A 12,136-nucleotide genomic window follows, 5' to 3' on the forward strand; every position below is an offset into this window, starting at 1 on the left:
ATAGCTTTTGAGCTCTTTCAGTTTGGACTAAAGCAGGGAACCAGTTGCCTTCCGTAGCACTATGCTGAAGAAAGTGTGGCCAAATGCTTTTGTCCATATGGTGTATATGAGACTTAAAAGGTATAATACAAGCAGTAAAATATGACTTGAAAACATGGCATTGTAACATACTGTGATAACTATTAGCTGTACAGAAATGCTAAATGTATTTAGAATAGAAAAGGTATGACAGTATTCAACAAAAGTTGTCTCTACAGCCAGCAATAATGGACAGTAAATATTGAAACAAATTAGGATTGGCACAATTAATGTAGTTATTACTTTTTAAATGATAATGCTTACCATGAATCATAATATTTATGCAATTGCTTAATTTAAGTAGCTGCCGATTGAGATTCGTCAGCAGAAACCGACACAAACATTTTGTCTTTGTCAGAGTTGTAAAAGCACAGGTGACCTTCGTTAATGTTATTAAGGACACCTGTGAGTTCCCCCTCTGACAGGTTTCAGTGGAAGTCCTTTTACTGGTCGTAAAATGGGCCCTTTGTGTAGCGGCCATTTTGATTGTTTTAGCAGGAAACGCACAGGTGTTACTAATCACATTAACGATGGCTCTGGTCAGATCATAGGAGTCAAGGCAGTGTGACAGAGAACCAACACTGACCCTGAAACTGAGGAAGTCAAAGACAACTGGGCCATCAAGTAAGTGATTATTTACTCCTAGTTGTTATAACTAGTTGTTCTCTTCAGGTATGTGATAAAGTAAAAAAAAAAAAAAAGGGAATAAAACCACTCACAACATCCACTACTCTTCACATCTTTATTTCCCCCCCCCCCCCCCCACATTATTTTTTAATTAAAACCTGAATCGTCCCATGTTTTCTTCTTCCTTGTTTTTCTCCCCCGTACAAACCAGAGTAACTGTCAGCACTAATGTGATGATTTACTGAGGGAAAAAAAAGAATTGATTTCTACTATATAATAACCAATGCAACTGCTGCTACCTTCAGCATAGTGAAAAACATACAGAAACTGAACGGACACAGATTTCATATCACAAAGTCCACACATTTGTAGTAATAACACAGATAAAAGAAGTCCATTGATGCTCACCGCTGTGGTGAGGACAGCAATACTGGCTTGTTGGACATAACCTGTAAAGTTCCACCTCTTAAATGGATTATATTTCATGACACTGACGTGTGCCATGTGTAGAATGAAGCCATCTTTTCGAATCTTCAAACTGGGTGACACTCATTCAAAATGGCACTGGAAATAGAAAACTGAACGGTAATATGGTTTACTGAACTTAATGGCATGCGTTTACATACACACATGCTCACAGTCACATCTCGGACAAATCCAACTGACCTGTCAGAATCATACACTACACTGGAGAGGGTAAATATAGGCTACAAATGTAATCATGTACAGTTACAATGTTGACATATCAAAGAAAGAAGATGGAAAAATGGACAGTAAAAAATATAAAAATTGATAGGATTAAAAAGTGAGGATATTGTTGCAGATATTAAGGACACAATTCTCCATTGTCAGCCATTTAAGGTGCGATCTCCCTTGTTTTTGACAGCATTAACATTCCTTCCTTTTGTAACTTGAAATACACCAGCAAAACAAGCTGTTAAAATAAAGAAGAAACAAAACTACCCTTCATTTTCCCAAAACAACACAATGAAACTCGCTGAATAAATGTGATTATAAAAACATTTTGGTTTTGCAATAAAAAAACAAAAACAAATTATTCATAAGCATAAATGTGGTCACTGGTGGAATTACTATTCCCAAACTGCCTTTGTAAATTGCTCACAAAACTACAACCTGGATGCTTTGAGCTCATCTAGATTTGTAACACTGAAGTGCCAAACTGACACACTGATTAGTGCTGTGGAAAAGGGGCATCATAAAGATAATGAAAACATGGTCTTTTCAAGACCTAACACTGTCAGTAGGTAGTTCCCATATTTTTTTCCGTACAGGGCAACAAAAGGTGTTTTTGTAACAGAGAATTCAGTTTACAGTACATCTTCTTCAAACTGCATCCAAACAAACGTCATGTAATTTCTGACTCGCTTCTGATTTCGATATTTTTCGTTCAGTTTAGACGTCTCTCTGGAAAGAGACACTGTTTTTTTTTATGTGACCTTCAGGCAAAACCCCGTAGAGTCACTGTTGTCCATGTGACACAAATAAAAAAATTGAGAGGAAAAAGTAAACATTCCCAATCAAGTTTCCAAAGTTTTCAGTATGAAAACGTATTTAAGACAAAAGAAGGACAATGTAAGTGCTAAAGTTCAATTTCATGGATGCTTCAAGTCTTTCACTGAGACCTAAGGAAACATTAAAAGTGCATTTTCTTCTTTCATAATAGTAATTAGTACCTACATTTACGAGGGGAGAACTCTGGAGAGAATATGAAGCATGAGCTGTGATAAGTGCAACAACTTCCAAAACACTGAAAACACAAGATGAGTCTTTTTTTTTCTTTTTCTCCTTGAGTGCCAGCATGTTGGTACGACTCTTCATTTACCAGATTTCTGGAGTGAAGCTTAAAACAATGAAGTGAGATGATGTTGCTGTCCAGTCGATCACAGGATGAACAGCTTCCGTATGAGTATGAAAATCTAGTTATCTTCACTGACCCATTCAATTTGCAAAGGACTTTCTTTTTCAACTGTTCAGTCAATGTAGAGGTGATTTGATTAAGATGTTACTGTTTTTCTTTCTCACATCAATTGTCCTGATAGGAAAAAAAACCTTTCCGGTTTTTACGACTTCTTCATTTCAGGTGATACAGGCAGGATTCAAAGTGGTCAGAGTCATTCGGATTCTCTGGAAATGTACTGAACTCTCACTGTGGAGGGGGAACTGGAGCTGCAGGGTGGAGTGTTTCCCCAGAGAGAGGAGCAGTGGGCTCTGTGAGGAGTTGACAGAGGGACCAGGAGAACAATGTTAAAAATGCTAGGAAGATTACAAAGATGATTTTGCACATTTGATGTTTTTATAGACAAAAGAATCCAAGATTAAAGTAACTGTTAGGTGTTGCCCAGATGCACACAAAGTTACAGTTTAAGCCTCATTTTGCTATTGGATTAGATCCATTTTTAGACTTCCTGTCACTATCTGGTCAAATAAATGCTGTGGAAACAGATTTGGTAAAAAGAAATCATGATGGAAATGTGACTCCAGCTTCCATAATTAACTGAACAAAAAATATCAGAAATAACATATGAGAAGAGCAATGGGTGGACTGATGAAAAAATCACAAAGTTCATAGACAGAGTAGACAAATATTTCTACAATAATAGATTGGAGGCAGCAACAAAACACTTTTTCACTTTTTAATCGGGAATAATGCTAATTTAGTTGGCTCTGTGGTTACCTGGAGTTTTCCACCACCTACTGTTAATCTCAGTAAACTAACTCCTAATATTCAATTAACACTTTTTCTTACAGTATTTTAAGAACAGTGTCATGAAAGTGAGGCTGTACTCACCATGAAGTACGGGTGCAGGGGTGGAGCTGGAGTGGGAAGCTGGAGCCTGGCTTGGGGGGCGGGGTGGCGAGGTGTGAGCCGCCTGAGGTGGTTGGGACTCAGGAGGTGGGGCTGTGGCGGCTGGCGGTGCGGGGCTGGCGGCTGGCTGTGGTGCTGGTGTGCTGGGAGCTTGCTGATTTGCTGCCAGGCTCTGGGGTGGCACGGCTGAGGATGCCTGGTTGGAATGAGCGCCCCCTGCCTGGCTGTGCTGCTGGCTATGAATCTGCTGGAAGTGCTGCTGGCGAGCCCTCATCTCAGCGTATTTCAACTGCTCCATGTGGAAAGACTGACGGTCGGCCAGCAGCTGCTGCCGCTGGTACTCCAACTACACACACAGGAACACACACAATTTTTACTGTAAATATGCCAACTATTGTCTGCTGATGCTTTATATCCCTGCATCTCTCACTCACAGCCTCTCTCTCTCTGTCCATGATGGTTTCAAGTTCTTCAAAGTGTCGCAGTTTAATCTCCAGCTTCTTCATTTGTGTTTCCACCAGCAGAGCCACAAGAGATTTGATCTTCCTTTCTTCCACTGCAGCCAGGTGCTGTGAAAGGAAGTGCAGGTTAAACCAGTGTCGTAGAAATTTAAGAAAAAAAGGATGATGAAGGATACAGCCGTGTGGAGACCTGAAAATGAACTTCACCTTGGCTTTGACAGCAGCAGCAGCGAGTGCGGATGCAGCAGCAGTGGCCAAGTTGCCCTCTCCAACATCACGCTCTACCTTGGCCTTCCTCTCTCCTTCACTCTCTCCTTCTCTTTGTGCTTCCTCTGTTCCCTCTTTTCCCTCCTTCTCCTTCTCCCCATCTCCTGAAAAGAAACAAGTTCAAGTGTTTGTACCTTTGACAAGAATAGAGTTGTTCCCATGTCTGTATGAAAGACGATGTCCACTTTCATACCCATCTCTGACTCTGCCTTGTCTGCCTCCCTCTCTCCTTCAGGTTCTCTTCCTCTCTCTTCTTCTTTCTTTCCATTTTCTGCCTGCTTTTCTACTTCTTCAGCAGCTCCTTCTTTGCTGTCCTGTGTGGAGAAGTAAACACAACACAACAAGCTTCATAGCACTGCATTGGCAAAAGTAAATCCAAGCACTTTAAATGCCCACAAGAGTATGTATTATAATGAACAGGCATCATACCTTGGCCTCTTTCTTCTCTTCACTTGATTGGTTGTCACTCTTGCTTTCATCAGTGCTTTCCTCTAATGTTGAGAGAGAAAACAATCAGAAATGGTCTCTTGCAGTTTTGCAGTAGTGGATCAGTCATGTACGTGTGTGTGTATGTCCAACATACCGAGTCTGTCTCCCTCCTCCAGGCCAGTGCCTGCGATGCCGCTGCCCTCCAGGCCGTACAGAGGATCCTGGCGTCCGCTGGCCCTCGCTGCCTCCTCCACCCGTCGCACATGAGCCTCAACCAGAGCGGCAGGAACTTCCTCTTTCATACGAGAAAACTCCTCTAAGAGGCGGAGACAGAATGTGAAGTCTCCGTTTAAAGATATAAACGATAGATTCATCAGAAATCAACTTTTTTTTTTTTTTTTTTAGAATTCCCACCAAAAAGCATGGTCTCAAGATGGAAAAACATGTAGTTTATATGTCAAAATTGTCTATTGTGCGCAGTACACAAAATACCCCAACTTTACAAATGTATTCTATGCGCAGTTAAGAGCCATAAATATTATTGTTGGACATTTTTCACATTTTAAAATCAAACCACTTCTCACCCAGAGCAGATTTAGCTGCAGCTGAGGCCACACGTGGATCAACTACAGAGGCGAGGAAGGCCACCGTGCTCATGACAGGGTTTCCTGCCTGGCTGAAGGGTATCGGCTGGAAGGCCAGTGGTCCCAGGGTTGAAGAGCTGTCCTCTATATAGGGGTCTTCAATGGGCAGACGCAGGAAGTGCAGGATACACTCGTCCTGCGTACGGCTGCCCACATGTTCCGACACTTTGTTCCAGTCGTCCTTATACATCTCCAGGCCCTGAGAAAGAAGAACGATAGGTGTGTCTTTTATTGTTGTTATTATTATTATTATTATTATTATTATTATAATAATATATATACTAGTTTAATATGCATCATATTTTATTTATTTTTACACCATTGTCGCCATGTTCATTTTAATGTTTGTACCTCTAGTAGTAGTAGTGTTTCTTGCTCTGTCCAATCCCTCATGGAGCTTGCTGCACTCTTGCTCTGTGCATAGAAAAAGCACCGCTTTATTAAAATAAACAATGTAAAACAATGAGTCAAAAAAAAAAAAACAGACAAAATCCTTAACCCATCCATCCTTCCGGGCTTGTACCTTTACAGAGCCGGTCTTCTTATTGTACATGTCAGTCCGCAGCCCGAAGTTTTGCAGATCTGCAGGTTTCTCCTTTACTTTCTCTGGGAAGGGAATCATCTGCTGGGTGGCAGGAGTCTAAAGGTAAAAAGTGACAGAGTGGAAAATGTAAAATACATTTGAGTCAGTCTGCATGCGTGTATTTGTGCATATATTTGTGATTGCTTATGGGACCTGGGATGTCTTGGGCTGCAGGGGCACCAGACTGGACGGAGTGTCTGCCAGGACGTGGAAGTGAGAAGTCGGTGGAGGACCCATGGGTGTAGGCCGGCTCTCGGAGTCCACCTGGTAATTGATCAGACCCCACTGTTCCAAGAAGGCGTGGACCCTGCAGCACAGCACAGCACAGCAGCACAGCGGACTTTACAGAAACCGTTCGACTAAAGGTTTGTTCACACACACTGTCTTAAAGAGTTTTTTTAAATGCTTGGAAGAAGCCAGAGGTGTTTTAAACCAAGGCTCACCAGTTGTTAAAAGCAACTAAAATGTGGGTGCTGATGAGATGACTGAAATAGCTGGTTCTTCAGTGAATTAATTAAGACGTTAATCTAAGGGAAAAAAAATCTAAACAAAAACAATTGTCGCGCCTGGATAAATCCTCTCCTTCACCAACTGATTGGCTCTGTGGGAAGTTCAGTGTTAATTTAAGAGTGGAAAAAAGGACAGTTTCCATCTCACTCTTGTTTGTCTGCGGATCTGCTGTGTTTCCGTTGGAAATAATGCATTTGTGTGCACAAAATTCGCTAAATGTAAACATTACATAAAACATAAAACCGTGTGTCTTATGTTTGTCACATCCAGCCTCCACCCACCTCATGATGGCACACACATCTCCTGCCAAGTTCCTGCGGCAGGCGGTGGAGGTGAGGTACTCCTGAGGGTTCAGTCGATAGGTGTCAATCATGAAGTTCCGGTATGCCAGGTAACTGCCAAAGGATCGAGGTAGACCAAAATTTGAGATGAGAAAACCTGACCTACTCTTTTGTAAATGTGTATCAGATAAACGGACTTCATAAAAACAACAAAACACATACTTACATCTCAGGGGTTTTGGATTTATTCTTTCCATTGAAAAACTCTGGCAGGGCTCTGCGCTCAATGGCATGAACACTAGAGGGAAAACAACAACAATATGAGGAATTTAAGAAGTCCATTTGAATGAAGGAAAAAAAAAAAAAATCTTACCTGTTGTAGTCAAACCAGGCAGCGTAGCTCGGTATGATGATGTGGTGGGTTTGTTCAGTCACATTATCCTCGTGAAGGTCTGAGCTTTTCACGGGTTCACCCTTCACACTCGGAGAACCTTCCTCCTCCTCCTGTTGAAACACACGGACTCAAAATGATATATGGATTTACTGTCTGCAGTAGTAATACCTTCTTCAACTTTAACAAACGACCTCACCTTGCCTGTTGTTTCCATAGATTCATCTTCTTGCTCGTCTGTTAAAATCACAAAAAAACAATAAAACCGATGAACGGGGGTAAGTGCATTTTGGGAGAAGGTGAGAATATACAGAGCAGAAAATAACCTGTCAGTACTATATACATAATCTACATTTCTTCTCACCCATATCTGTCCCACCTTTGACTGGAGTTGAATCCGAGTCTTTCTTAGTGTTACCTGCAAAATTTAAGTATAATGTCAGACAATGATAGACAACCAAAATGGCCATCAAGTGATGGATTTATATGCTTATTAATGTGTGTATTTGGCACATTTGTGGACTTATGTACTTGTTTTAGCCGAGTTTCCATCTTCAGATGCTGGAACAGGTGACGCTTCATCTAAGTCCTTACTAAGATCTTCCTGTTCCTCCTCCCTCTGACCCCGTTTAGACTTGGTGTACGGGGTTGTTGGTCTGTCAGCACACAAAGGACAATGTTTTATTATGTTAAATGTTGCTGATAAGAATTGAAAAACAATTCATACAACATTGCATAGTTTTTCTGTGAATTGAGACGCGTGGCAACAAACCCTTTCTTGGTGTTTTTCTTCTTGCTTTCCTGAGGGGGAGGGGTGGGGGAGGGCGACGGCGAGCGCTTCCTCTTCTTGGCACTGCTGGGCTTCTTGTCCCGCCGCTCGTCAGGAGTGGTCACCTCATCTGTCAGGGTCTTGGCGGAGATCCTCTTCCTCTTAGGGCAGCCATCGCCCACTTCATAGTCCTCTTCATTCATCCATTCATTGTACTGGTCTAGGTCTAAAATCCACTTGGCATGAACCTGTGAGTAAAGACCATATATTATATGACCAACACTGAAATCGTTTCACCTTTTTTATAGGAAAATTCTGGCAATTTGTTTAGTGTCTAAAAGATTGTGATTTACAAGAAAAACATTATTGACAATGTCAATTTGAAGTTTATGGCCTGAAGGAAGAAAAATTTACACAGTGAGAAGGTGCTTAACACTACTCACCCAGTGTGTTCACTGTGTAAATACAGCTCTAACAATTTGAATGTTTCACTGCTCATTTTACCATCATGTCCTGCCGAGAGCTGATACTCTGAATACAAAGTAAGAGCTTCTGATGCTGCTTTGAATTTGTGGTCACTATGAGGTGTCAACTGTCCGTTTGCAGGAGACCGAAATGAGTTACAATACCCTACTAGCTTTAGCACAAGACATTCATTTTGAATTCAAACCAAAGTAAAGATGTCTTCCAAAAACCTTGCATGTAAAATGATGCAAAAAAATAATTTTAACTTAATGGTGCACCATTGAAACATGACTGAGATGACATATTTTAAAATAAAAAAAAATGGCACATTGATTGATTAGGGTTTTACTCTTTTCAAGTATTGTAGAGCCTCAAAGAATCAGTATTGTTAAAAGAGAATAAACCGAGACAAAGACAAATAATAACATAGTGCACAGAGTATGTACCTTCCTGGGCTTTTCTGGACTGGGAGGATCCTCCACAGCAGCCTCTATCTCACTGGCTGGAATCCAGGTGTCGTAACTACACAACCAGACGGAGAAGGTAAAAAGTGAAGCCACTAAGTTTACATACAAATTGGAGCTTGTAAAAGCTGACTCAGGTAGAAGCCACAAGAAAAGAAAAGTAGCAGATACTGTGTGGAAACTGTATTTTGCTTCCACAATGAGATCAAGCAACCGTTTTCTGTTGAGTGTGTGGTGCTGCTGTGTCAGCATCAACTCAGGACAAACCTGTCAGGAAAATATCCCCAATGGAGCAGCACTTGTTTATCTCTCTTCATCACGGGCCGCACCCACTCCTCTGGACAGACAAGAGAAATTTAAAAAGTGAAACGTTGCAGCTGAATGAGCAGATTTCACAACAAACACCAACCACATTGTGTTTGAAGAATAACACTTGAAGGCTCACCTTCCTCCAGACTGGTAGGAATAGGCACAACAACATGGGAGCTGGAGGCCTTGTCCTCAGTCACCGAGCCCTGAAACAGATGTTCACACATCTGCATCTAAAACAAGCTTTGACATCTTTGCTTGATTGGACACAATACAAGGAAATGTGATTTACAGCTTAAAACAAAAATACTTTGTGACCTAACATCCTCAAGCAGATGATGAAATTAAACCATATTCTATGTTCAAAGTATCTATAGTATCTAAATACTTTAACAAGAACACACACCTGATGTCTTTTGATGATGTCTTTTAGTTTCCCCAGCAGTTTTGGTTCTATGTCAGAGCTCAGGTAGATGACAGGTCTAGTGAGGCAGTTGTTCTGAAATGAAGAAATGCATCATTTGTGCAAATTCAACTAAGACAATAAGAAGTTTGAAATCATAAATGCTGGTATATTCTATTTCTTATTTGTCTCCACTGATGACTGAGATCAGGAGAGCTGGTGGATGTTGTGGTGTAACAGCAGGATTCATTAAATAGGATTACTAGTCAAGGTGCCTGGTTATCAGGAATATGTAACACAAGAAGACAAATGACATCTGAAGTAAGACAGAATTTAGCTCTGGTTCCTGCAGCCAAAAGAATATCAAAAGCTAATGTAAACAAGGCAAGAGTTGGCAGACTTCACCATTCACACAACAAGCCTCTGCTGGTCAAATTGGCAAGTGCGGAAACACAAACAAAAAAAAGACACACAGAGCCACCAAAAACAATACTTCACTCCCACTCGGTAGGGTGAACTAATAAATATTAATTTTGGGTCAAATGGGAATTGTGAAAATATAAATGGAGCAGAGTCTGAATATATGTGAATCTATACAAACAAAATACCACATACAATACCAGTTATCACCCAGATAACAATCTCTATATCAGCATGATTTAATTCAACAATTTAAAAATATGTATTCATAAAAGCACTAAGGCAAAAATCACCTGCACTACCGACTTCTCGATGGTCATGAACATCTCCACATTTCGGTCCATTCTTGACGGATTCTGGAAGTCAAACCTGCGCCTACCAGGAAATTAGACTGGAGTTACACACGAAACGGGAACATAGCCAAAGTCCTGAGCACTGAACCTTTAACAATCTGTTTTCATTTGATCAGTTTTTTTAAACATCTATATCGGCTGGAAAGAAAGTCTTACCATCCTTGGTCACTCTTGAACTTGTAGGCAGCAGCCAGTATGTGGCAGAGAGCGCCACCTGACTTAAAGTCCAGGAAACACTTCATCTGTAGACACAAAACACAGGCAATGTTTCTCACTGAAACAAAGTGATGTGAGTGCAGCATGTGTGAGACAGATACAGAGAGGTTAAAGGGACGTACAGGCAGTTTGGTGAGTGGGGGGTTGCTGACATGTCGACCAAACACCTCCTCCTGAAACTGGAGCAGCTGGACCACTAGGCTGGATAGAGACTTGTTGGTGGGAGGCTCGGCCTGGATGTACTGAGGGGACAGCAACAACATAGAGGAGCAGTCAGAGCTGAGCAACACACAGGACAGCAGACTAGACATTGGACAATTTCCTGTCATAATTAAACTATTAATGCGATGCATGCAAAAATAGCATCTTAAACATCGACACATGGAGCCTTCTGTCCGCAATCTACCTTCCTTATGCTTTTTTACTACATGCACATGGATACAGAGGAAACATAAAAACTAATGGTGCCATGGGTACATCGATCATTACTTGTGTTGCCAAAAAGTGTGACTCAATATTGTAAATGTACGAAAACGTGTAATTATTGATGCACATTAGAATCTTGAGTAAGATAATTGATCATCGTAAATGACTGGAAAGATACTGGCGCCCTCTTGTGGCACTTAGATTACCAAAGTGTTGTAATGTAACAAAAACATGTTACAAAATGTTTAATGGTACAGTGACATTACTGATAAAATAAATAAATCATATTTAGGTGTTACATACACATATTTACACTTTATAATAGAATTTGAAGATACTTTCATAGAATAGTATGAATTTCCCTTTTACTTTTTTTTTTTTTTTTAATGTATGACAATATCGTTCCATGTCCCATCTCTATAGCAGACACAAAAGTAAACTAGAGTTAGCTGCTGAGTGGTATTACAGTATTCAGTGTCACCACAGAGAATAAGTCAGTACAATTATGCGTGACATCTGTGATGTGTTATAATGAAATTATGAATATCGCCCATTTTATCGTCATAAATAATTATTGTTGCAGGCGTCTGTTTGAATAAATGCGGTATTTTGCTACATAAACGTGCCTAAACATCGGCACACCGGCTCACTCTTCCTACAGACCGTATGTGGCTTCAGTGAGCTCGGCGCGCCACACAGTCAACATCTGGATCTGGGCTGCATTACCGTTAGCCCGTCAGCTAACTAGCGCGCTAGCTGGCTACAGACAACCCCTTTTAATAAATTCTGTCCACACAGACAGTCTGTGTGTCACTGTATGGCTGGTATTGCTACAATATCATACGGGGACACCGCCATTTGAGGCTGCATCTGTTGCAACTGTTGGCTCAGCATCCTTTTGTATTCCCGGCTCCAGTGAATCAAACAGCTGGATGCTCAGCAGCAGCAGCAGCAGCGCCCTCCCTCCTCTCTTTGTCACTGCCTATACCCGGCGGGTAAGTGCCCACATTTCAGAGGGAAAAAATGTAAGCTCAGTGTTATGGTTATAAGACATGCGCTCAGTACCTTTTTATAATTCTTTCCCAGCCACACGCGGACATTATCAAACTGAGAGACGGTATCAGACGCTTCGAAATATTTTACATTCGGGCCGCCGTCTTTCTTCCGCACCGCCATCTTTGCTTGCAGACAACCAGTCGACGTCGTCTGCCAC

At 41.2% G+C, this 12,136-nt stretch overlaps 1 protein-coding gene across 3 annotated transcripts; it reads right to left on the reverse strand.

Annotated features, from left to right (window-relative positions):
* Positions 1-842: 842 nt before the first annotated feature.
* Positions 843-12,136, reverse strand: smarcc2 (SWI/SNF related, matrix associated, actin dependent regulator of chromatin, subfamily c, member 2). 3 transcript variants are annotated; one of them, XM_058632369.1, is made up of 26 exons: positions 11,989-12,136; positions 10,620-10,739; positions 10,438-10,523; positions 10,222-10,297; positions 9,512-9,604; positions 9,242-9,311; positions 9,064-9,133; positions 8,779-8,854; positions 7,871-8,115; positions 7,630-7,754; positions 7,463-7,516; positions 7,298-7,335; positions 7,081-7,211; positions 6,934-7,005; positions 6,708-6,821; positions 6,070-6,223; positions 5,857-5,973; positions 5,685-5,747; positions 5,274-5,532; positions 4,844-5,005; positions 4,690-4,751; positions 4,454-4,574; positions 4,201-4,364; positions 3,967-4,101; positions 3,515-3,878; positions 843-2,934 (listed from the first exon to the last, which is right to left on the reverse strand). In XM_058632369.1, the coding sequence occupies exons 1-26, from the start codon at positions 12,097-12,099 to the stop codon at positions 2,870-2,872; spliced, it is 3,147 nt and encodes a 1,048-aa protein (XP_058488352.1). In that variant the 5' UTR covers positions 12,100-12,136; the 3' UTR covers positions 843-2,869. The 3 variants fall into 3 exon arrangements, with proteins under 3 accessions (XP_058488352.1, XP_058488353.1, XP_058488351.1); XM_058632370.1 differs by having other exon boundaries at positions 7,478-7,516; positions 10,222-10,303; XM_058632368.1 differs by having other exon boundaries at positions 10,222-10,303.

The sequence above is a fragment of the Solea solea genome, chromosome 6 (genome assembly GCF_958295425.1).
Source record: "Solea solea chromosome 6, fSolSol10.1, whole genome shotgun sequence".
Lineage (NCBI taxonomy): Eukaryota > Metazoa > Chordata > Actinopteri > Pleuronectiformes > Soleidae > Solea > Solea solea.